Genomic DNA, 26286 nt, shown 5'->3' on the forward strand with positions numbered 1-26286 from the left:
TTAGATCTTCGAGTTCTAGAATACTACGCAAATACTTGGATTACTAAAATGTAATAAAATTTTCGAAAATTTTTAAAGGGGTAACGTCATGATTTTCACCAAAAATCAGCCCAAAATTTAATTTCTCCGTGCTCATGATATTTGAATACAGATCGACGGCCATTGGTTCCCTGATTCGTGAATGGTATTTCTTCCCTGAACATGATGGAAAATGGCTAAAATATTGTCAAAAAAGTGACTTAAAATCCGTAACTTTGGCTACTTTTTATCGTAATGGGGTCAGGAGGATTTCCCCCTCTACGAGTTTCAGGGAATTTGCCATAATTTGGCTAAAACTTATCCCATCGACGAATTTTCTAATCTTATAACTTTGAGTAGCTTCACTTTTTATCAAAACCTGGCAACAAAATAAATATGGCCTAAATATGGACCAAAGGTTCCTATGTCTGCTATGGGTAGAACGCGTCTATAGAAGAAACTGATTCCCCCTTTAGTCAGCTTTTCCTTTTCTACTGATTGATAATAGAGTGTAAACAATGTGTTCGTAATGATATGAAATACCAGTCACTTATTAAAGAACATGTATAGCTGAGAACATGTATTCTGGATCAGCTGAGTGAAATAAAATTTGACTCGGATTGCAAACCACTATCAATTAACAGACATTTTTCAATGATAATTTTGTGAGAATTTCTTGTGGTTCAAGTTAAAATTTTTTTAACCTCTTAAAAAAATGTGAAAAAATGATTCAATTATTTTATGGATGTCATTTAATCACTGCGTTGTATGCCCGCTGAACCTGCAACTGATAGAGTAGTAATGTAAACACTTGACTTGGGGTACCATTAAGCCATATATACTGTGTAGAAAAAACAATCATTTATTTAAACGTATATCACCACAACTTACAGACTATTAGTAGAGATTATACAATAATATAGTATCAAACGGGTGCAAAAAATAATAAAGAATCAGTTGGAATTAAACTTGCTGTAGTTGGCAAAGTCATCCATGTTCAATTTGTAGTCCCGCAGATTGCTGTCGGACCAGAGATCGAACTCCCGGATGATGTCAGCGGTTAGCTCATCCTTGTGACTACCGACGACTCCCCGACGAACGAATCTGTGAGGGGATGAGCTATTTGGTCTTAGTTTTTTGGAGTTTATGTTATTCAATCTGAGGAACTCACCTGAACTCTTCGACCTCTCGTCCGGCGGCAGCCTTCATGCTTTCGAACTCTTTCACGTGATTACAGGCGGGATTATCGCGCATACTCTCGAAGGACAAGTGCTGGGTCATCTTCTGGATTTGATCCTGGCTAACAGAACACTCTAGGAACCGAGCCACTTCACCAATAACCTCCGCCAACTGACTCTTCATCCTCTCGTAGCTGGTGAAGAAAATATTGGGTTCGTGGCGCAGCTGCCAGAAGTCCAGGACATGAGGCCAGCAGGGGGTGAAGTTCACATATCCATCGATGAAGGAGTGCATGAAATCGGACTTGGTGCCCTGGTAACCAACCATGCCACGCCAGTGATGGAAGTAGGAGATGGCTGCATCCTTGGGATTCCGGTAAACATAGATGATCTTCGGTCGCTTGCTCCAGATCTGTTTGGGCAAAAGCCAGGCGGGCAGGTGGGACTTGATCAGTCGGGGCGAGGGTAGGGCATTGGCTGCCTCAATGGTGTCATGTGGCACATTGGGAACCACCCCATTAAATCTTCAATTTAAACCAAATGATTAGTTTCGGACAACAGTTATCACTGTCTAGCTATACCCACTCCAGAAAGGGTGACCTAATTGTTAAATCCACACTCTTGGCTGTCTCAAAGTCACAGTTGTTCATCACCAACCAGGTGAGTTCCTGCATCCAGGTGGTGCCACATTTGGGCAGCGTTACAATCCAAACATCATCCGAGCGCACCTCAAAATCATAAACTCGATCCAGGACGGGCTGGAATGTGTCAGCCAGGCGGCAGAAGCGCTGTTCCCAATTTCCAACCACCTGGACATCCGGTTTGCAGCTGGCGAAGATCGAGGAGTAACCGCCACTGATGGCCAGCTTGTCGATCTGTTCGAAGGGAACACTCTTGGCAAAGAAGCTCGACTGGGGCATCTTGTAAGTCGCGTAAATCGAGGGCACTATATCAATCGAACCGATCGTCTCGGCAGTTGGGACCGCAATAAACGCCGCTCGAGAAACCCAAAGCGATCGCGGGCAGAATCTCGCGTATTTACGCAACTTGGAGATGCATTCGTGACACGATCTTTAGGTGGGTTTCCGAATAAATAATGATGATACCCAGTACTTGTAGAAGTAAATTAAAGAAAATCCCAATCCTGTTTAAAGCTAAATAAAATAGAAATTTATAAAACTTTGCAGGTACCGGGTATTCATAGTCTAACCTTTTTTCAATATCTTTTAAATATAATATGCAAATATAATACCTCCTTTCAACCTAATATCACGCTTCCATCCCCAAACAATATTATGCAATTAACGCATAACCAGACTCGTTTCTGTTCATAAAGCGACACGATTTTTGAGCTGCCTGAATCGATCGTGTTGTAAGACTTTCTTTGTTGGAAGAGCCAAAAGAAAGTTTTTTTGGTGTTTGTTTACCTTTTGATTTGTGGCGTGCTTGGAGAAAATAAGCCCACTGTTTTGGGCGCTCATTAAAGCTGGAAGAATGCCAACCCAAATATGGCTTAAAACAGGTTGTTTGAATGCATGCCAGAGAATCAACCGATTGTTATGGCCAAAATGAGTGAAATCTAAACGAGGCAAACGATCTGATCGGAAAGCAAAAGCTAATTTCAATGTTGGGATAGGATTTGTCGGATAGTTTATTTCGCTCAACCTTGACCCGAAACTCCCCCATGTTTTGAATTGTTTTTTGTAGACAATTTCCATTTTGTTGGATTTTTATTTTTATTATTTGCATTTTGTTTTTGTTTCTTGTTTTGTGTTTTTTGTTGTGTTTGGTTTTGTTTTTTTTACAATAAATTTGACTAAATCTTAACATTTATAATCCTTAACCTGCAAGGAGCAAACAGATGTAGTAACAAATATACATAGTTGTATGTAAAGATTTATCATTTTTGTGTTCAGAAACATAATGTAGTATCGTATCTATATATATATTATAATGTATACATATATATATATTCTTTTCAACATGTAAACAGTTTTTGCATCTCATGTTATCATGATTTCTGTTTTTTTTTGCACACATTATATATGCTGATCAATTTTTTAATATTTTTTGCTTGCTTTGTAATTTTCGCGATTTAATCCAATACATACAATTGAAACACACACATATTAACAACATTAAATATTCATATACATTTATATTCTCCTATCGCTGAATATGATGTGTGTGTTGGGGATTGGGGTTTGTTTGGGGATCAACAATAATTATTGGTGTGGGTGGGATCGGAAAATGGGGTGTGTGGGTCAGATCAGATAGTGCTGTTTGGATGGATTCTCTGGGAGAATTAAGGGCGACTTTGGGACCGGGACGTGTATACGTGTATATAATCTTTATCAAAACATTTTGAAGCACGGGATTTAACACCTTGGTAACACATACAAATTTCTATAACTTGTGAATGAATTCCGATATCGTATGACATATAAATATATATTTTATGCTTCGTAAAAGTTGTATAAATTGTATATATGTATATTGTATATATTATTTAGCTTTTCAATTTCATCTTCCGTTTTATTTTCTTATTAATTTTCTTTTTTTTTATAACAAGAACGTATTATCGATTCGTATTAATAGATCTGGTTTATATATATATATATATATGTATATTTAATTTGTTCAGTCAATTAGATAAAAAGATTTCAAAAAGGATTTCACTTAATTGTTAAAACATTTGGGTTTAGTTTGATTTCTCATACCGTATGCTTAGAAAGCTAAACAACATTAATAGTATTAGCATTAGGATAGCTCATTGTTTTTTATTTGATTTCTTAATTTGTAGTTCAGTTAGGAAGGTAGGTGTAGGTAACTAGTTAATTAGATAGTAAAAGGGGCCCCATACGATTCACATTGTATGTCTCAAGAGTGGATTCGAATTAGTTTTGTTTCCATTTTTTTGTTGATTTTTTCTCATTTTTTTGTCTCATTATTTAATTTTAATTGTTAGCTAGTCAATAGTGATAGTATTTGTTTTTTTAAATATATGTATGTATGTATATATAGTGCTTGCCATGATGTCGCATGCATATGTATGTATATAGTCTTCGTCTAGCTATGGCCTTGTATTCCTTTCCGATTCCATTCACACTTCCATTTTCGTTTCCGCTTCAGTTTCTGATTCTTATTCCTGTTTCCGCTTCCGTTTTCAAACTCTGACTTGGACAGAAAATTAAACTAGATTTTCTTGGCTTTGCAGTAATCAACAGAGATTGTCTTCTTGATGGGAGAGTGAGGTTGAAATTAACAATTGGTGCCCACTGTTCCGTTTACCCTTACCGTAATACCGCTAAGCGCCTAAACTGTTATACTGTTATAATTTTATACCGTTGCAAGGTACTGTTGAGCGCACGCCATTTTGTTTGCTGTGGGATATATTTTTGCTTTGCTGATAGTTTGCAAGTATTTCTTTTCTAGTTTTTAGTTTTTATCCTAAAATACATACACATTTATTTATAAATGGGTGGGGATGGATGGTGGGGGACATACACACACACGCACACACCGTCACACACACATGGTCTCTTATTTTTTGTGTTTTTTTAATAGTTTTAGTTTTAGTTTGTATAGAAATAGAAAGTTCGCTTCTTGTGATGCATCTTAAACATTTAATTTTGAGTCCAGCCCAATATATTTGTTTACTTCTTTGCCTTAGTTAGTTTGTTTTCTATGATTCTGCATATTTGTTTTTGTGACACCGCTTGTTGGCACCTCGTAGAATGTCCCGCCCCATCCTCCGCTCCCATCATGTCCCGTCCGTGGGTCCTTTTGGAGACTTAATATGGCAGCCCAGCATAGTGGGCGATGGTGGAGCAGGGGCAGAGACAACAACTGGAGCAGGAGCAGAAGTTGGAGCTGAATGCTGCTCAAGCATCGGCATCGATATCAGTAACGGGATCGGGATCGGGATTAGGCCGAGAGACTGCGAGGGCGGTGCCGGAAATGGCCATCGCAGGACCTTCGTCGCCGTCACTAGAGCACATCCTCCATTTCGTTCTCGCCAATCGTGGAGGTGGCCGGCGCATGGGCCGGCAATGGCTTCAGTAGACCCGAGAACAATCTCCGGAAGGCCGTATGCTATTTGGAGTTGGCCAGCTTTCCCACTGGCGGCTGCTTGGCCATGATATCCGCCAGTGTATTGATGCCCTGCTCATCGTATTTCTTCCACTGCGAATAGTTGATCTGCATGTAGGTGATGAGCTGCGGCATGTCGATGAAGCCTTTTTATGGAAAAATATTTATAATTTCAGGTACAGAATAGAGAAGTAAACAACTCACTCTCCCATGCATGCATCATGTCCTGTATGATGTATTCGATGAAGCCGATCTGGCTCTTTGGTATGCTGCAGGTTGCACGATCAAACATTGGCATCACAATGGGCATGTGTCGCTGCTTCTCCTCGTCCGTCTGCATGAAGTACTCCTCGGCAATACGTCTGGCCCATTCGATGCAGTACTGCATGGGACGGGCGGGATTGCTCACATCGGCCACCTTGATCAGCATGCGTCGCATAAGGATCGAGGTCTCCTCCTCAGTCTGAGCATGTGGCTAAAAGAACATTACATATCTAATAGGTATTACACTTAAGATTAACTCAACTGACCTCTCGTGACTCATCGCCTCCGAAAACGCTCACAAACTTGGCCAAATGCTCAAAGTGCCGTGTCATCTCCGTGGCCAGGATCATATCAATGATAGTACTGCGGGCCGACTTGTACTGCTCCTTGTCCAGATTCTTGAAAATGTTGATCTTATCGTCACCTGATACGGACAATGGGGCGTATGAGTAATTTCATATATCAAGCCAGAAGCCATTACTCACCCAGTGTTAGCTTAAAGGTTATGGCCGCATGATGGTTCTCCAGCACCGTAAGATCATTGTACAGAACGGCCAGGGAGTCGTTCGAATTGCAGAGGAAGGCCGAGGACCGACCCGGATGGTCGACATCGTGGGCGGCGGCGGCAATCAGGGCTGTGGCCTCCTCCATGCGATCCATCACCATCATGTCCCTGTTAGTTAGCTGTGTAATGAAAGCACCAGTGGCCTAAGAGTATCAAAAACAAAACACGCAAAAATTAGAATAAATAAATAAACTCGTTAAGATTAGTTGGTAATCACCTGCATGACGTCCGCGGCATGAGTGCTGTTGTGATATGTGTTGCTCTTGTGGTAGTGAGCCTCGATTACCGCCAACCAGGCCTTGCACACGTTCTCATCGATGTTCAGGGTGGCGAAGACATCGAATCTCCGGAACATCTCCATGCCCAGATAGAGCAGCGGGTGGTAGTCGGTGATCTCTTCCAATTTGAAAATATCAAAGTCCCAGCTCAGAGATTCGTCGAGAAGTTCCATAATGATGGGGTTGGCCTTTGGAGAAGAGTTCAATATATTAATTATTACGATTTATTTCATCAGAATTGTACCTTCATTTTGGCTGGAACAATGGTGGCCGTTCTGGTGGAGCTGCCAGTGCGTATAATGGAGTCATTCGAGCTGCGGCGTGAGGAGTACACGCTGGGTCCCTATTTCAAATAAAAATTATAAAATAAATATGAATTTTATATCTTAGAGAGTTGATTGAGCTTACTGTTAGTAGAGCACCAATTAAGTCGGTGGCTATGGGATCATCGGTTCGTATTTCCTTCATTTGTGGACTGTAGAGTCCTTCGCGCTTCAGGAACTCCAAGACCTTGTCAATGAGTCTCGCCTCATCGGCCGAACAATTCTCCTGTACTTGTGATAGTAAATTGATTATCTAATGTGCCAGTGCGCAGAGGTTGCAGTTTTGTGTTTTTTTTTATATTTTTGTTTTTTTTTTAAATTTGTACATTTTTTTGTTTTCATTATTATTTTTGGTTAGCGACGCACAGCGAGCAAATCGAGCGAGCGAGCGAACGTGCGAACGAACAGTTTTTATACATTATTTTGTAATATATATTTTTTTATGAGTTGGTTCATTGTTCGAGTACACAAAACATAAAAGTAAAAAAGAGAACATAACAATTAAGAGATAAAAAGAGAATAAATGTAAGAACATGTTGGTTTAGATGTGCTGTTACTGTTGATTTTTTGGGATTAGTAGGCGTAAAGTTTATGTCAAATTAGGATCTCAAATGCTGGCACCACAGTGGGCTATTAACGGAAGTCTGCCACTGCCATTCCTCGTCCCAAATGCAATTTCATTACAGCTAGGAGTGGGTGTGGCTTACAGGTCAGAGTATATTGAATAATTTCATTGTTTCATAAAGTTTTATATGAACTTTATATGACATGTGAAAACAGACTCTATTCAGCTACTTTTCAAATAAAAAGCTTTGCTTATAATCCTTTTACAGGATTACTTTTGAAAAGTTTCCTTTTAATTGATTAAATCAAAGTAATTTGCTAATTAAAAGCAGATCAGGTGCAATCAGTTTCTGCCCTGAAAGCCACATCACATCTCTGAACCCAATTATTCAAAGTTTGCGAAAACTCCGAGCCGGAAAATGCATTTGTGTCGGTGCCTGTGAGTGTCGGGTGTGCGTGTGTGGGTGGTCGGTGGGCATGTGCTAGTGCAAATATTGTTGCTAATGTTATTACTGTCGCTGCTGCAGATGCTGCTGCTGCTGCTGCCGTCGCTTCAATGCTATGTCACGGGGCACGACAGGACACCACGACAGGACACCTGGACACATACACAGGCACAGAGCACAGGCACAGAGGAACAGCCACAGACACGTACACGGACGACAATTTTGCAAAATTTAGGCATTCCCAAAAAAAAATGTATAGAGGACCCTCTACCCCTCCAAAAGGTGCAACATGCTGCAGCCACAACCCATACGAGAGGCGAACTCATACTTTAGTGATAGGCGCCTCCAGCGGCAGCGATGTCAGCTTGGCCAGGCTGGTCCTCCGTAATCCATCCGAGGCGATCGACCGGACATCGAAACTGCAACGCCGCACCGAGTGCAGTGAGCCGCGCGGCGCCTCCTTGGGCTGCGGCAGTGTGGCAATGAAGTCCATCTGGCCGCCGGGCACATCAAAGTTGAAAATCAAGTGCGTGGGTGCGCTGTCAAAATGAGGTTAGCAATTAAGTGGGTTAGCTGAGAGGGGAGGTGGCCATCCGGAGGTGGTTGGGACTCACCTGCCGATGCAGGCCACTGGCACGACCCGTACATGCATGGGTATGCCCTCCTGGTTCTTGCGGCGCACGGTCAGTATCCCGTCGAACTCTTTGATGCTCTTGCCCTGCTCACTGATTGTGGACAGGTCCGATACGAATATGTCCGCCAGCGGCTTGCTAATGATTTCGTCCTGTTGTCGTACACGGAAATCTCATTAATGCCGCAATAGGGCAAACAAATACCCAGCCCGCTATACTGCCATGTCGCTATACTGCCACTAAACACTTACCAGCCGCATGTTGAGGAGCCTCTCGGTGGCACGGTTCGCGTACTGGATGCGAAGCACGTCATCCGTGATGAGCACCACCTCCTTCAGCCGGTGCAGGGCCGTGTAGAGTGCCTGGGGAGAGGGAGAAGAGCAAAGGCCATGGCAAAAGCAATGGCAAAACCGGGAGGTTACACACAGCGGGTTTACAGTTTCATTCCAGCACGACTGTCATTTAATTGAATTAATTTGAGAAAGCTTTGGTGGAGTGGCGGAGAGTGGAGGGTGGAGAGAGGCGAGGAGGTACAGAGGTCGGGAGGAGGAGGTCAGCGGGTCATTAACTCGATTACCTGCTGAGTGGACATGACATTGTGCGGCCGGATGATGGAGTGCAGTATCTGCTTCAGTTCCACACTGCACATGGCCAGGTTGGTCGTCTCCGCTACGCACTGCGAAATAAAATAGTTGTCAGGCTGTAGCATCTGTAACTGTATCTTTTCTCCCCATTTCTTAATTGTGATTGAGCCTTATTCTTTGATGGGGCACTTAACTGAAACTTACTCTATTAACGCCAGCGTCCAATAGAGCAATTAGCACATCATCCTTTTCGAAGAAACTGCAAAAGTCGGTCGTTAGTAGCTTATGGCTGGTGGCGAGTGGAAAATGGAATGGCTGGCTGGCAGGCTGGCAGGCAGGCATCCTTGCCACACAAAAGAGCCTTTTCCACTTTATATTCTCGCACATACACTCTTACACTACTGATACACACTCACCTCTTCTTGCAGACTGCAATTATTGTCGTTAAATGGTGGCCGTGTGTGTGACGTATGGTTCTGTGGGGAGCAGAAGCGGAGGAGACAGCAAGTTTTATGGCAAAGTGAAAAGTTTATGAAAATGGAAAAGTTTCAAAAACTTTGCCCAACCGACTCGACCCAAAACAAAAAACCTGAACCCAAAGCTTAAACCCAAAACAAAACCCATTTCTTAGCACCGGAAAACCCACCTCGCAATATGCTCCGCATCCAGATTCTTGGAGGAACGGGCATCAATTATGATTAGGTGGTAGCACTGAGCGGTGGCATACGACTTCTGGAGCGTGTCCAGGGCCTCCTCCTTCGACTTGACCAACGTGACGTCCAGTTGATGGCGCTGGCAGGCCGCGGAGACCGCATCGCAGATGCTGTCCGCCTTGTAGAAAACGAGCAGGGCCTGGAACATAAGGAGCAAGGTTGGGAGTCGGGTCAAAGCCATTGCACTGATTGAATTGCCCGGGTTCAAAGTGGTCCGGCGAGGGCTTACCTTAAGTTGAGGATTCGGTGGTAGCACGGTTGGATACTTCAGGTCCATGAGATTTCGCTGCAATAAGGCCAAAGAGATCCAAAGCCAGGGGGGAAATAAGGAGAAAAAAAAGAAGATTTGTCAGAGCAGGTGAGACAAGGTGTAAAATTTAATAAAAATCTGCAGCTCTGTCCCGGTTTTACCCATCAAAATAAGAGGGCTTAACCCGGCTTCGCCTTATTCCCCCCATGCGTTGTGTATCTGCCAGATACGAGTACGAGTACAATGCGTGAATGCGTGTGTGTGGCGTTGGTGTCGCTTAAATGATGATAAATTAAAATAAAATTGCTCGTTGCTGCCACTCTGACTCCAACTCTGACTCTGATTCTGATTCTGCCACTGACTTATGTGTGGCACGCTCGTGTGCTGCAGATTTATAATGCGAGCACATTAAATCCGGATCCGGATGCGGACCCGGAATGGTGTTGGTGTTGGGGTGGGCTCAGTGTCAATCAGGGGAATGAAAATGTAATCGGAAATGTATCACAACATTTTCCAGAACACATACACCAGCCAGCCATACGACACATGGCTAAGGCGACAGATTGATGGGCTAACCGTAAAAGTTGTTCGTCCTTGGAGAGCTGTACCTGAAATATCCTGAACTCCTCCTCTTCTGACGTTTTTTTCCCAGCCACCTGGAGATGTAGCTTTGGCACCTTGGGCAGCCGTCGCTCGTACAGGCTCCGTGTTTTTCTCTCCAGGCAGTTGGCCTTGCGTCGCAGGACCACCTCGCAGGAGTCCTCATGGTCATAGCAATCCGTCTCTCTTTCGCATTCCCGGTTTTTTGTGTCCAGACTGAGGTTGTTCAGCAAGAGCGCCGGTACGTCCAGGCTGCGTATGACCTCGGCTATTTCCGGCTGCAACGCACTTCGTCCGCTGCCCGAGAAGGCCACGCTGAGCGGCCTCGTATTGCGGCGCAGAGGAGTCACTATGTCACGGCCCTCGGCCTTGACGTTCTCCTCGTATTCCAGCTCCATTTCCTCGGGTGTTTTTCCCGAATTCCGTCCGCCAAATGACTGGGAAATGGCCACTGAAGCTGGCCCAGAAGCTGCTGCTGTTGCTTCTGCTGCTGCCGAAATCGTTTCCACTTTCATTTCCGGCCAGGAACCTTGGATACCGCCGTTAATTGCTGGCACACCCGAATCCAAATTCAAATCCAAATCTAAATCCGTATTAGCAGGGCTTATCAGCCGGCTGGGGCTGCTTTCATTATGGTTATCGCTTGGCGGATCGGATAAAGCCGTCGGCCTAATTACAGCCGTATACGGCTCCCCATCAGAGTCCGGCTCATTCGATGGATTCTCTCGGCCGGACTTGGCGGAGGATTTGCGGCGGAACACACGGCTGAATTTTGGCAAGCAATTGCGCATTCTGCTAATTATAAAACAACACTCAGCCACTCGGGAGAGAGTGAAGCGACCGACACCGACACTATCACCGCAACAATAACAATGACACCGACAATTACACTCGGCACTTGAGGTCCAATGTCTTAGATCAATAACAAGTTGTTTGCATAAGCTCCACCACACACGCACTATAATGGAGACGGACTAATGACAGGGGCATTTCCAATTTTTCCACATTGTCTCTACTAATGGGACAATCTCGATCTCGCCGTGTATCTGTATCTGCTAAATCTTTGGTTGTATCTGTAATCTTTATTTGTATCTGTTGTTGTCTGTTGTCGGTCGACGGTAGACAGTAGAGTGGGTATGCGCCCGACTGTCGGTATCTCAATCTGCGGTCGTATCTCTCCGTTCGGATCCGATTCTGTGCGCCACTTAATAATTCACAGGTTTTGTGGTTCGAAGCAACGCGACATGGTACTGAAACGAAACTAACTGAATCGCATCGAAAGCGATCGACAACGACAACCCCAACGCTCAACACTCAACGCGGTATACGGGGGTATAATCTCTTTCTTTGCCTTTTGATTTCCCACCTTCAATGTTAATTGATTTGATTTCTATAGTAGCGTATTGTTTATAGGCAAGAGCCTCTAGGCCGGTGCGAGGGTATGGGTGAGAGGCTATTTAAAGCGGAATGTAAAGCGAAAAAACGCAGCGATCACCGCCCAACCACCCGACCCGCTGCCGTATAAACGGCTCTCTGATAAGATAACATATCAAAAAAAGACGTAACACACATGTGGTTGACTTCAGTACCCCATTTACTCCATTACCCCCCTCTATGTTATGGTGTTTTTTATGTGTAAGGGATGCAGACTCACCTGGTACACGTCCATTGGCTCATCTTCTGGGGTGAGGGCGAAGGCGAGCGATGACTTGCGGTGTCCTGGACGGCTATTCCCGCCGCCGGATGAACTAGTGCCCGATGTGCCTGTGCCTGTGGAAAGAAAATGATGAAAATGTTTGCCGGGAAAACACTCTTCGGTGACGAGGAAAATTCTCCCATCGGCCCAAAGAAGTATGCTACATTTCTGGGCGTTTGGGTCTCTAAGGGCATTGCATACTTTTGGGCTGCCGACAGCTAAATGCCCGCACGCCCACAATCAAAATGAATGGGTGACCAACACTAACACACAGACACACACACACGCTCACTCAGTCACTCTGCCACACACATACCAACACACTCTGACAGGAACACACGCACGCACATTAATTCCTCTTGTTGCACGTTTTATTTAATTATAAACGTTGGCATTTCAGAAACACTTTATAAACGGGCGAAGCGGGGAAATCCTCGCACGCCCCAACACACGCACACGTGTGTGCCCCGGCGAAAGGGTAAGGGTCCCAGGTCCTTGGTCCTTGGGGTTTCTATCTGTCAACAAAGCCACTCCATGCGAGTGAGCAGCGAGCCCCAAAGGAACTAAGCTCCACAAATTGTATTTCACTTAATGAGAAACACAGGACGAGCCAGCTCTCCAGCCAGCCAAAGCTGACCATCATCCAGCCCACTAAATATTTTCGGGTTTTAGGACATCACAAGGACATCAGTCCCACATTAAATTGCTATTCAGAAGACAAGGGAGTAATAAATATCAAATAAATAAATTTGCTTATAAATGTGCTTAGATATTCTGCTTTCGATTCTTAAAGTAAAATTCAAAAACATATTACCAGGCTCATGGGAACAAAATCCATATTGGGGCTTGGCTTACCTTCTCGGGCCATCGCAAAGTTGAGATGCTTTGGAAAAGTTGAAGACAAAATTAAAATTCTGTGGCTTCTTGCAAGTTATGTATGCTTAGGCCCGAACAAGAATTTTGAAGACCCCCTCTCTGGAAATGATTGGCCAAACACCAAACTTTTAATACACGGTAGAGTGCAAGGGTATATTGTGTTTTTAAGAGAGTATATATTCTTGATCAGCAAAGAATCAAAAGACTTAATCTGGTAATTTTCAGAGGAGCTATGGACTCTATTTACTGCCTCCCTCGTTGAGTGGCTCCTTAGCACCAAAAAGGATGCAACAAAATGGAGTAAGAGTACCGGGTATCTTGTAGTCTAGAAACACCACCTTAACCGTCTTCACTTGTTTCTAATGGAATTTACCGAAAGCTTTTGTGCGGCTTGCTTGCCAACAAATTAAAGTTATCAGACATGAGCAAATGTTAGTGCTTTGATTTTGTGCAGATGGGCGGACTAAATTGATGAATTCGTATTTGCCAAATACACTTTTTGCATTGAGATGCAATCCTGTTAAACGCACTTGCTCTGCACATCTCAATTACTTTCCATGTTGATGGTTGGCAAGCCCAATTATTTCTAATTCGCTGACTTTTCAGAAATTATTAATTCCAATTTAGCATGTTTAATTGCTGGATTTAACTTTTAAATTGCTCTACATGGCTAAGCAGGTGGAAATCTAACCGACAACATGGCCAACATGAGAGATGGAAGGAAAATGAACAAAACTTTGGGCATGATTTTTAATTGCCAAAACCCACTTGGCAGTGCATAATTTGGCCACAAAGCAAACTAAGTCCGCCCACAAACACAAACACTAGCACACACACTCTATAGATATGTGGGTGGATGTTTGTTTATATTTATTCCAGCTCCCCTGTGGACACGCATGTTAACCGCATCATCAAACTCAACTTTAACCCCTGAAGAGCTGAACCCCGAGAGTTGAGGAGCCTTACCCACATTTAGCTCGGATTCGGAGGCCGGACGCGTTAATGAATCTCTGCCTGCCGTTGGCGTTGTAGCTTCTGCTCCTCCTCCTCCTCCTGTAGTTTTGGCATCCATGACTGGGGCTTGTCTGGTCAGGGGCACACCCACTAGCCCACTGCCTCCCACCATGGAGCAATTGCAATTGCTGGGAACACTTTCTTCGCTTGTGTGGGCAGCGGCATTAGTGGCTGTGCTCGTTGTCGTTGCTGTTGTAGTCGCCGATCCAGCCAAGTTCGGCTGGCTGGAAATTATCATTGTTTGTGTTTTGTGGACCTTTGTTTTTGTTTTCACTTTTGTGTTCTTTCTTGGCTAATTTGCAAATGAAGTCACACAAATTTTGATTATTTTCGTGGCATTATGTTAATTGTCATTTATGTGCAATAGTTTGTTTTTTCTTTTCCTTCTCTGTTCTATCTGGTTTGTTTATCTGTCTGCGGCATTGATTTCGCACAATTAGTGCGTAATGATAAAGTGGCCCACATCCGAGCGCACACTTAATATAAATAACTAAGTGAGGCATAAACAAAAAACTAGCCAGGGAAAGTACCCACTAACATACGCCATCCATGTACCAGTTTTCATACATAAACCCGCCAGTGGGGACAGAATATTTGCGCTTATTCAAATGGGTCGAGTGTATCTTATCGTTTGTGTTATATACATATTATATACATATATATTTTCTTTTTTTTTCGACTAAAGGAACTGGAGAGGGGGGGTGGAAGCATGGGCAGGGCGGAGATGGGAGTTGGGGTACACGCGTTGTAATCTAAACGAAAATCGATAAATTGTTTAGATAAAAAGCGGCCAGCAGCCGCTGACGTCGCAGCAACAGGCTCAGGGAGCTGTTTTTTGGGGGGACCTGCCCCACCCACCACGAAGAACCATATTTTTGACTTTGTCAACTATTTTGAAAGTTCAGGGCCTGGAAACTTGGCTAGTATGTACTTACAACTGGGTCTCGCACTGCGGTTCATAGTATCAAATCCCGAGGAGAAAAATCACGGGCTCATTAGCGTGCGAATTTTCACTTGAAGTTGGGACAGCTTGATCGATTGCCCAACTGTTGTTTTTTTTAACTTTTAGTTTTGAGGTGTGAAGGGAGGGGGCTTTGGCTGAATTGAAATTGAATAGAGCCAGCAGGGATTCACTTATTCACTTGCGCTCGGCGGTCCGAAAACCAATCCGAATCCGAAATCCGAAAAATAAATTGCGAAATCGCGAGCCGGACTGAACAAAACGTCCGTTCTAATCCGGTATGAAGAACTGTTTGCCAGATGATAATTCTCGCACGGATTTTGAAACTGGCTGCGGCTCTGGTGGCTCTGGCTCTAGCGGTGGCAGTGGCAGCGACAGCGACGTTGTGTACGCTCCGGCCCAAACTAACGGTCTGCTGGGCCCTGGCCCGGTCGCATGGAGATACAGATACATTTGTATCTGCGAGTACGCTGGGGCGTATCTAAGGCGCTTAGCCGGCTGTTAGAAAGCAGGTGCAATGGAATTAAATCCCACGGAATCGCCGAAAGTAAATTTAATTTTAATACAAAGAGAGGATTAAGAAGCCAGGGAACAGGATAAGTGGAAACGGGAAGGGGATTCCAACTGCCTGGCTGGCCGATCAGTTGGCCAATGGTTTTGGGGCCTTTTGCGCCTTTGGCCGTTGTCATGGCGACCAATTAATTTGTGATAAGATAATATCAGCCAAGTTTGCTCATAGTATTCAGATGTTTAGGCTGTGTGTGCGTCGGCGGTGGGCGGAGGTGGCCGAAGCAGAGGCAGGTTCAGATACACAGCACTGGCGCAGATGCACAGATACTCAGGTACACCACAGATAGAGATACGGGGGATCCAAGGGAGTGCGCGTGCACAATCTACAATCTATGGGTGGTGGATGGTGGGTGGCGGTAGCGGTGGAGGTCTACCCGAAATCGAAATAAAATTGGCCTACTATATCTAACAAAATGCGATCTTCTTTACTCAGCGATACTCGCTAGCTGATAGCCCTATACTAGCCACTGGCCACCGGCCGCGGCCACCTTACTCTATAGCCACTAAAACTTTATAAAATTAAAAGAAAAAAAAAATAAAGAACCATATTGATAGGAAACATGGGAACCGACCGGCGGGCAACGTATCCAGCGGTAATCTAATCTCCGCCGGACTCGGCGCGCCATACGCGTATTTGTGAAGAGCTTCACGTGGCTAAACCCGAAAGTAATTTGTGTAAAACTTAGAAAATCGCAAACTAATGCGAGTGTAGGCAAAAGCATTGAAGACGTTAAGTATACGACCAGTTGCCAGTGCCACCACTGCCACCAACAAACAAACAAACAAACATATGTAGTACCGAAAAGTCATCACTCAATTTCCCCAATTTCCGTGCAAACTGATAAACTGCAACAAACGCGACTGTGACGCGTGGGATTAGCTATATATAATGGATCGAGTAGCGTCGGGTAGTGATCGCTCGGTTCGGTTTGTTTTCTTTGGCTTTGATTGATGTTTTGGCGCCATTCCGTGGGCGTTTGTTTCATTGTTTACAGGGGTTGGGTGAGAGAGTGCAAACGGATCGATAGATCGATCGGTCGATCGGTCGACTTGAATTAAATATGAAAAATAAAAAGATGCGAGATCCATTTCCCTCTCTCGATCCGTTTGCACATCTCTCCCTTTCTGTGTTTATATGGCTGCTGTGGTGACTGGCACAAAACCAGATATTGTCATGTGAATTTTTGCATATTAATTGGATGTTTTAATTTATTTTATTTTTGCGATTTTAAAAGTGAGAATTCCGATACCCGGGGGTCCAATAACTTTCCAAGTAGGATTATTAAAAATGCACTTAAATAGAACAAACAAACTCAGAGGAAAAGAGGAAAACACTGGCACATAACGTATCTGCGTATCTGGTGGATTCATGTATTTTATATTGATCATCAGCTACACAGATACAGATACAATATCTAGCCGCAGACCGGAGACCGGAGACGGCTACTCGTTACACTTGCTGTTTCTGCTGCTGCGGCTGTTGGCACACTTAGTTGTGAAGTTTGTTTTGATTTTTAACACTTTTTTTGATACTCTTCGCGTGTATGAGTGTACATTTTTGTTGTATTTTAGAGCACGCTAAGCTGTTTTTTTCCACCTCGATCGAATGCAGCCACGAATATTTTCAGTTGCGACTTGTACATGTACATGTACATCGAATCGAAACGAATCGAAACGTATCGGTTCGGTTCTATGCGTTTTTTAATTGCAATCGCTTTGGTTCGACGACTGGTTGGCCCTGAGTTATATGTTATATAGCTTATAAGCTGTAAGCTATCTATATGCACTGCTGGCACGACTTTTGGCCAAATTTGTGTTGATTTTCAGTGACCAGTTTAGTGTTTTTTTTGTTTTGTTTGTAGATTTGTCAGCAAAGATCTGCGATTAGACGACACACACACACAGACTATTTTCTTTTTTGGATTTGCATAAGTGCGTGACACTATTGCAATGATTGCATTCAATTCCACAATATATGGCACATGCAGTAGATTCACTTTTTGCTGGTGTTATTGTTGTTGTTGTTGTTGTCGGCGGCAACTGCGGCGGCGACAGCAACTGCTACTGCTACTGCTTCTGCGACTGAAGCGACCGACGCGACGAAAGAATCTACAGCAAATGAAAATGAAGTGACTCCATAAATGGCGAGCAGCTGTTGCCGCAAAGTTCGTTTATCGCCAAAGCCTATATCTCTCTTTATATCTCTCTCTTCTGGTGGCTCTGGTGGCTCTTGGGGCTCTTGGGGCCTGCCACTTCCACACCCACTCTCCGGTGCTCCCACACTCTCTCACTGGACTGATCCGCTGGACTGAGCGCGATCAGGTTACAACAGATGCTCAGTCAGTCTCACCTGAGAAACGCGAAACTGGCGGTTGGAAAGGTGAGATAACAGAACCGAGAGCCAGACCAGAGAGCCGGGCAGCCGGAGAGAGGCTGGTAATTAGACGTCGCCACAAAACAGCTGCGCTTCAAGCTGAGACAAGCGCCAGCTGACTTTTCTGAGACGGGATCGGGTTACCCGAACCTGGAAACCTGGAGCTGCATCCGAGAGTGTGACGCACACCTGATACCCCCTAATTGTTAAGCAAATAAATAAGAAATATAATTAACATTCCCATTGTCTCATAACAGGCGAGTGTCTCCCCTTTCCAACTTCTCGATTGATTGGGAAGATTGATTACCCCTCTCGGAAACAAAAACTTTTACCACCCTAATCAATCTTTTTATCTAGCCAACGTTATGACCACTTGACTTGATTGAGTTCCAATTTTGAGAATTGTAAATTTTCTTTCAATCAGGAGAAGAGTTAATGTGCAACCCCCGCTCTCAGATTCCCATTGATAAGTGCCCCGTTTGGAGTACTATCAGCCCCAGCATAGCGGAAGTTCTTAACGGTGGAGTAGCCTCACTTCAGATTAGAAGAAGCATAGTTACTCAATCGGCGGTCTTATCTATGGCTTTTATTGCCCAAGGTTCTGGCCAATGTAAATGGGTATTAAAAGGGGGGATCAGTTCCACAAATGAAGTTATATACCTCCTAAATGAAAACCGGTTCTAAGGAGCTTGAACTTCAAATCTTCAAGGTTACTTCCATATTTAATTACAACCCATATCCCTTTTGAAGAATGATAGTGCCTTAAAGTGACTACTGTACTTACTGCCTGTGGCACGTCGCACCACGCTGTGCGTAAAGTTGCCCAAAGCTGCCACCGTGACAATCGAGTCCTTCTTCCCGGTACTGAGCTGCAAAAGCAAACACAAGGAGCCATATAAGCGGCGAGTTCAAAAAGCGACCTGCCCCCTCAAGACCAAAGAGCTGGATGCCCTCCATCCCATCGGTAAGCTGTGGTGTTTAGTTACCTTTTCGTAGTCGGCCTCGTTCTTGGTCTGCAGTGGATTGAGTAGCACCTGGCCGCACAGATTGTCGCCCGCCCCGCTGCCCGCGGTGCTGCCGTTGCCATCGTTGGGAGTCTGCAGGGTTACGCCCCCGCAGCTGCAGCGACGCAGGCGACTGCGACGCAACTTGATGCAGAAGAGTCGGCTGCCATCCTTCTCAGAGGCATCCAAGGGGGGCAGGGATCCCTGGCCGGAGGTGGGCTGGCCACCGGCTGCGGCCGAGGTGGACGAGGGGGCGGGCAGTGTGCTTGGCGAGCAACCCATGGCGAAGTCCTGCTTCTGATCCTGGTACTCCTGGCACTCCTTGCACTCTACTGACTAATTCCGCGTCCACTCTGGACGTTGCGGTTACTAAACTAAATTGCTCTCGGTCGCCTGGTGATTTTGGTTTTAGTTCTAGTTTCGGTTTGGGATTTGCTTTCTGTTTCTGTTTCCTTTTCGGTTGGACCTTGCTTCCTTCCTTTTTTCGGCTTTGGTCTACGGATTCCGGGTCTTGGAAAGGTGCAGCTTATTCCTCGGCTCCTTGTGGTCCTGGCAGTGCTCCTGCCGCCTTTTGGTTGCTGCTGCTCTGATTCGATTGCTGCTCTTCTGGACGATGCTGCGGTTGTCGGCGATAACATAATTGAAACATTTTCGGGCTGCGGTCTGCTGAGTGATGGACTGATATTCCACAAACAAAGAGCACTGCAATTTGAGTAAAAGAACAAACATTAATTAAAATGCCACAAAAATGCAATCAAAATGGGAAAAATTCTAGAATTATTTAGGATAGAATAGTACCGGGTATCATTTACTTAAAAAACTCGACCATAGCTTTTTTTAAAGCTGAAACCTATTCACATTTGAATAACAATTCCAGACATAATTAATTAAATTAGTCTACTTGACATTGATGCCCCATAATTGAGGATTTTTCGGGCATTTCGGATCGGATATTTTTAGATTGTTTACAAGGCGAGCGTGGTTTCATTGAAACTCTCATCGAAAATGGACAGGGCACCCGCACAATTGTCAAAAACTCTTGGCAATTGTTATAAATTCATAAAAGCCCAAATATTGGCAATGATTATTGGAGCCAAGGCGAAAGAGCAGAAACCGAAAATAAATAAAAAACATAAAAAAGGAAGGTAAATAAGGGTGTGGAAAGACAGGGAGGGGGGGAGTCCCCCGCCCCTGGTCGAACGTGACCAACTTGCAGCATATGAATAATGCCCAGTCAGAGTTATGTTTGCGTTTTTCTTTCGCCAACAAACGATGCGACGACGACTCCTGCTGCTGTCTGCCATATTAAGTTCGGGTCCCCCCAAAAAAAAAAAAACTTTTGCGAAACTCGATAGTCTGAGCCCCCGGTGGCACGTATCAAACAATTGACTTGTGGGGATTTGCGAGTGTCATATATATAATAGAGCTTTCGGTATCTGTATCTATGACGCCCTGGCTCTGGCCCTGGCTGTTCTCATTCCGGCTCCGACTCCGGCTGTCATTCCTCGACACTTTATCTCGAGGCGGGCAAATAGAAAGAAAGAACCCTCTGTCGCTCGTGTCTTGCTAACCAATTTTAAATATTTAGATAAAACGATTTCATCGAAAGCGAACTCGACTTCGACTAACAGTCTCGAAGGAAGCCACTGACTGATATGCCAGTTGGGGGAAGGTGGAGCAGTACACTTCAGATTAGTCACCGAAAGTCGCACCCATTTCAAGTGGCAGTTCGAATCCCACTCTTTTTGGGAGATCAAGTCTGCGAGTGAAATGTCTTCTGTCTGAGGAGTGGATGGGCTATGATGGAATGGGAAAACAATAGGGAAAATACACAGTCCTTATCTCCAGCGACGTTGATTGACTTGCTAAAGGGAACGAACTGTCTTTCATCTGCATTCATACATAACAACATCCACGTCCATAAGGACACTTGTTGTGGTGCTCGACTAGGACTAGCGCCAGTCCTAGTCCTGGTTCCAGTGCCCGAATCCGTTTGCATTGTTGCCACCAAAAACAAAAGCCGTCACCAAAGAAGACACAAACAGGAAGACTGATGGCAGAAACACACACAGAAGAAAAACTACCACTACCATATTGGTATTTATGCCCCAAAACGTTGGTAATCAATTGACGATTTCATATCACGATAGTTATAGTTTGTCCATCATTATCAGACTTTAAAATTGGAAACGTATTTTTAATTTCAGTTTGATATAAATAAGTCCAATTCACCCTGATATGATAAGCCATTGCTTTTGTCGTATAACAATAAAATCTATATTTGTTTTTAATAACTGACCTTTGGGTATAATCGGAAAATTGTTAAGTAATATGAGTGCTGTAGTAACTTGTTGATTTTTCTCTCTGTGCCGGCTCAAAATCAACTTCAACCGACCCATCTACATCCCCAGGAAAGCAAAATAAAATATAAGCAAAAAAATAGAGATACAATAGAGATGACGGGAATCAGCTTTGCGTTCACATCAGTCTATGGTGTGTTTGTTGATTTAAACAAATTATTTTTAGAACCGACCATATTAAAATGTACAAGTAATGGCTTTCGCTGTTCACTCAGCCTCATTTAAGTTTTCAAATAAATAACGAACGAACGCTGTAGACGTAACATAATTTGTTTATCGCCGAGCAGGGATGTTGAAATTACTTAGCCGCCCCGTTGCCAGGCCCCGTTGCTAGGTGGTTACCTGGAGGTGGGCTTGGATCCGGACTGCGGAGTCAAAGCCACCCAGGATTCATCCCAGCGCCTTTTGGTATGCAACGCAAAAGCTCAAGAGCCAAAGAGCCAGAGTACCAGAGTACCATAGTGCCGCAGAGCCGTGCGGCATGCACCAAGAAGTGCCAAATTCTATTAGCGGTCCCCAACGTCAACGTCAACTCATTAGATGCAGCCAGTCACGGATGCTTTGGTAGCTTGGATGCTTGGCCCATAGCTATTAGTATGCAGGTGCTTGTGGGTATTTGTATAATAGCATCATCAGGATGCCTGATGTAGCCTAAGTGTGTGTGTGTGTGTCTGCCTAATAGAATTTCTTGCCAATATGTACGGCGGGAAGGCATGTTTGTATTTGGCAGCCGAAGCCGGGCCATATAAGAAACCTTGCCGAGACCAAAAATGATGAACATGGAACCCCCCTGGTGGAGCGCATTCGAACAATTTTGTATCTAATAGTTTTTGCACGCTGATATTTTGCAGCTGGCAATCGGTTGGATTCGGCTTTCTGTTTACTTTAGATGCATATATAGAGAGTCGATCGGAATTCGATCGTCTATATACAACATTTACAGGCGTTTCGGTGAAAACGTATCCAATGGATTATCAGGAATGGGTGGAGTAGCTTACATGTGACTCAGTTTTAGAAAAAAATGGAATCTTGAATATTTTAATATGAAAGTCTTATATAAGCCCAAGGCTAAATGTTTTCATATCAGTCTCTATAACTAGATCTGCCAGTTAATGTCTAGAAAAAATATTATTGTAAGCCAAACGAGCGAGATGTTACAGCTTTGGGATTTCCTATTCCCCCAGAAGAACATTTTTAATGGCCCATTATTTTTCAATAGATATGTACCATAGAGTATAAATCATAGGAGACCCTAAGACAATGGACAACCTTCGTAAGAGATCTCACCAAGAATTTCATGTTCAGATTGTGCGTCACAAGTGTCAGGCGATTAGTATCCTCGTGATGGGCCTTGAGGCTTCAGTATGGAATGGCGACTAATCGCTTACAGAGGGAAGGTTGAACCTCGACTAATTAATAATAAAGATGAAAGAACACGCCACTACATATATAGTACACACCAATGTATATCCGATGGTGTACATTGCTTACAATATCTATGGGGGCTTTTCCGGCCATTTCAAAGAGCTTGCCTGCCACTCGGACATTTGCATTTCAAATGCCGATCTTTCGAGCGAGCCATGACAATGGAAACGAATCTCGGGAATAATGGGAGAGTAGGGAAATAGTGTCGCAACCTGGAATGCCAGATGGGAGGCCATGGGGGAGCGAGGGAGTAGGAGGAGCTGGCTGATTGCCCCAAGCAGTTGACAATACAATCAAATGGCACACCGAGCGAACCGAGCATAAAGTTAGATGAACTGCAGACGGTCGGAGTGTAAACACGTCCAGGTGCAATCGAATGGGGGGTTTGCACTGAGGAGGAGGTGGTACTGCTTAGCATGCCCATCGGTGTGCAGGTTGCATAACCGTAGTTATAATAAACATTTCAAATGTATTTTTATTTTTCAGATTCCCCTCCTGACTCCTCTTTGAAAATCCCAATCAGTATGCACGCGAGCGACTCGGATTTATTTGCTGTTAACAATACCAGGCACCTACAATTGCTCCAACAACAATAACTGCTACACTAACAATCCATTTTAATAAACAGTTAAAATCGAGAATTAATTAAGTCAGCAGGGTAGGTAGTGAGGCAGCCAGCCAACTGATTGGGGGACAGCCTATCGCATAGATAGTGAAAACGAAAAGAAAGCCACCAAACTCAATTCATATAGTTATATAGTAAACAGCCATTAGATAATCGACGACAAAATGGGTCAGTCCATGAGGGATATAGCCGAAATACCATATATACACCAAAAAAAAAAAGAAGACATTCAACGGAAAACATTTTGGCAGTCAGCCTGGCAGTCAGGCAGCTAAAATGCAAAATGCAAAATTCGAAACACGAAAAACGAAAAACGAAATGCGAACGCAATTTGCAAACTTATTGTTGCTTGTTTATAAGTACGGAATGATATTTTTCACATTGTTTATGGCAAGTATGGGCATCGAGGCATCAAGGCATCGCTCATTGGCCCACCTGTGCCCCTGCCAGCCCCCTTCCAGCCTGCCACCGACAACATTTTAAGCGATTTTTATGTGCCTCTGTCGCGCCTATAAGAAGTCAGGTGAGTTAGAGGCACCGTCTCCGTCTCCGGCTCCGGATCCGGGGGAGATTGTCACCGTTTTTGTTGTCAGGTGGTGGGTGAAGCTAAATTAAAAAAAAAAACTGAAAAAAACAAACTGCAAAATGTTTTTTGCGACGCCAGTTGCATGAAAATTTTCAATTTTATTTTTTTATTTCATTTAATTTTATGATCTTTTGGAGGGCACTTGCTTAAAAGCCAGCAGCTACAGAGTGGGAGATACAGAGAGGCAGAGACGTTGACACTTCCAAGGTGGCTTGTATAATATAATTGCGTGCGATATACACACGACTGGGGAAGTCAGTGGTTTGGGGTGTAAGGATAGATGGATGGCTGCTCCCAGGCACCGGCCAGAAGCACAGATTTGTATCTGAATGCCATGCCATCTATGTAAATGTGTATCCAAAAGAATGCTCGCAAATTAAGCGAACAAACGAAAACAAAATCGCAACCGAAATATGTCCAACTTAAGTACATATACAATACATTATCTGTTGACGTACCGAAAAAAATGTTGTCGTTTGGCTGCTAGTTGTTGCTTTCCCAATGATTTCTTTTTGCTATTTACGTAAGTATGTATCTGCACACCACACTGTATATATATTAATATATATAAATATATATATATTTTCTTTATATTTTAATATTTATATCAGACTCTAGATATAAATTAAACAAATACACACATATGAGCACAATGGGGGGATGGGATATACACACGCACTAACAATAAATATATTTTCATATAAACGCGAACACGGGCACATAGATATGCAGGTGTGTGATAGTATGTGTGTGTGTGTGTCCGTTTGTCGAGATACTCAAGCACTTCTTTGCGATACATCGTCGTCACAATAACAATAACAATAACAAAACATTTTTCGTTGCTCTTTCTTCCACAAATTAGAATTTATTTTAATGCGCGGGAGGTCACGTTCATAGCACGGATGTTGTTGCTGTTTCAGTTTCAGTTTCTGTTGCTGTTTCGGTTGCTGTTGCCTTTGTTGTTGTTGACGCACAAGATATTGCAAAATACTCGCATGTACATAGCCGGGCAGTGAGTATACAAAATTGTAAACAGCAGAAACTTAAATTCAATGCATTAAAAGTAATAATAATAATAATATCAGGCACAGCAGCAGCAACAGCCGAAGCAGCAGCAGCAGCGGCAACAGCGGCAGAGACAGTAGCTGCGATAACACCGCAAACGTATCTGTGAGATACAATTGGCTCACATTTACGGCCGCTGTGCTGCCAACACTCAATCTGAACAATACACACACACACTCACACTCACGCACCAGCCATTCATGGGCAGATATACACACATACATATATTGATCACAAATCGAGTGAATATGATTGCCGATTATTGCGGCCGCGAAGATAACTAAATTTTCGGTTGCGCCACTGGTCGGTCAGCGGGTGGTGCAAGTTGGGTGGTTCTCCTTCTACTTCTATTTTTTCTTTGCGGGGCAGAGCCGGCGAAGAACGAAAACGCTCGACGAAAAGATTCACGAGATTCACGACCAGAGACGGGGGTAGGGTGGCCTGGGCAGCGGCGATCCGCAATCCGCTATCCGCGATCCACGAGCGGCAACGACGACGGCTGCCTGTCAAAGCAAAACGTCAACTCAAACTGAATCCGCTCCGCTCAGCACCGCTCTGTTCCGTTCGCAGAGAGCGTTACGATACGACACGATACTTTATGGAACACAAAAGAAACAAACTAGCTAGCTGGCTAGCTATAGCTGGCTGTCTGCCTGACTAGCTAGAAGAACGCGAGTACAAGGAAAAACTAAAACAGTCTCTGAGATACAAGTTCGTGCGAATGGCAACGACACGGAGCGACAGCACCGAACGAGAAGTATCTGTATCTGAACTTGGCAGCCCGATCAGAATCAGAAGCAAGCGGCACAAGCTGAAGCCCAAACAGAATCGGAAGCACGCAGATTTCGGAGAGCAGGAGAACGGGAGAGCCCCAGCGATCCATGAGATACTCCGAGAGCGTAAGAGCGCAAAGAGTCGAAAGGCCCCCCAAAAGAAAAGAAAGCCAAGGGAAAAAAATCAAAACACCAAGTAAGAGAGTGGAGAGCGTTTAACGCTCAGCTTTAAAGCTGAGCAACTATTTTCAGTGGAGCTGAGCGCGTGACTTTTGGAGATATATTTTGGAATTATAGCTTCTAATGGAGACACTGGTAATGCTATAGAAAGACTACTTGTTGGATATTCTTTCTCTTAAAAATTAAAAACTCTAAAAGCAGTAGAAAGGTTGGTCGATAAATGTATAAACATTTTGTTTTTGGTTTTAAAGTTTTCAACAAATTGGCCAA

At 44.0% G+C, this 26286-nt stretch overlaps 2 protein-coding genes across 9 annotated transcripts; both read right to left on the bottom strand.

Annotated features, from left to right (window-relative positions):
• Window positions 1-857: 857 nt before the first annotated feature.
• Window positions 858-2195, bottom strand: St1 (Sulfotransferase 1). Of its 2 annotated transcripts, none has more exons than XM_017252446.3 (3): window positions 1782-2195; window positions 1190-1720; window positions 858-1137 (listed from the first exon to the last, which is right to left on the bottom strand). In XM_017252446.3, exons 1-3 carry the CDS (start codon window positions 2114-2116, stop codon window positions 972-974), a joined length of 1032 nt encoding a protein of 343 aa, XP_017107935.2. In that variant the 5' UTR covers window positions 2117-2195; the 3' UTR covers window positions 858-971. The 2 variants fall into 2 exon arrangements, with proteins under 2 accessions (XP_017107935.2, XP_017107936.2); XM_017252447.3 differs by having other exon boundaries at window positions 858-1122; window positions 1782-2194.
• A 786-nt stretch (window positions 2196-2981) lies between these two features.
• Pde8 (phosphodiesterase 8) lies at window positions 2982-25793 on the bottom strand. Of its 7 annotated transcripts, none has more exons than XM_017252838.3 (20): window positions 25286-25793; window positions 24457-24612; window positions 18985-19704; window positions 18783-18867; window positions 12162-12277; window positions 9887-9943; window positions 9591-9796; window positions 9361-9420; window positions 9149-9203; window positions 8938-9036; window positions 8612-8722; window positions 8343-8512; window positions 8057-8267; window positions 6804-6944; window positions 6640-6738; window positions 6335-6583; window positions 6038-6260; window positions 5819-5976; window positions 5493-5763; window positions 2982-5434 (listed from the first exon to the last, which is right to left on the bottom strand). In XM_017252838.3, the coding sequence occupies exons 3-20, from the start codon at window positions 19282-19284 to the stop codon at window positions 5292-5294; spliced, it is 2754 nt and encodes a 917-aa protein (XP_017108327.2). In that variant the 5' UTR covers window positions 19285-19704; window positions 24457-24612; window positions 25286-25793; the 3' UTR covers window positions 2982-5291. The 7 variants fall into 7 exon arrangements, with proteins under 7 accessions (XP_017108327.2, XP_017108325.2, XP_017108328.2 ...); XM_017252836.3 differs by having other exon boundaries at window positions 6804-6971; window positions 25286-25792; XM_017252839.3 differs by lacking the exons at window positions 18783-18867; window positions 18985-19704; window positions 24457-24612; window positions 25286-25793 and adding exons at window positions 14046-14385; window positions 17085-17735 and having other exon boundaries at window positions 6804-6971.
• Window positions 25794-26286: the final 493 nt, after the last annotated feature.

Source organism: Drosophila bipectinata, chromosome 2R, assembly GCF_030179905.1.
Source record: "Drosophila bipectinata strain 14024-0381.07 chromosome 2R, DbipHiC1v2, whole genome shotgun sequence".
NCBI lineage: Eukaryota > Metazoa > Arthropoda > Insecta > Diptera > Drosophilidae > Drosophila > Drosophila bipectinata.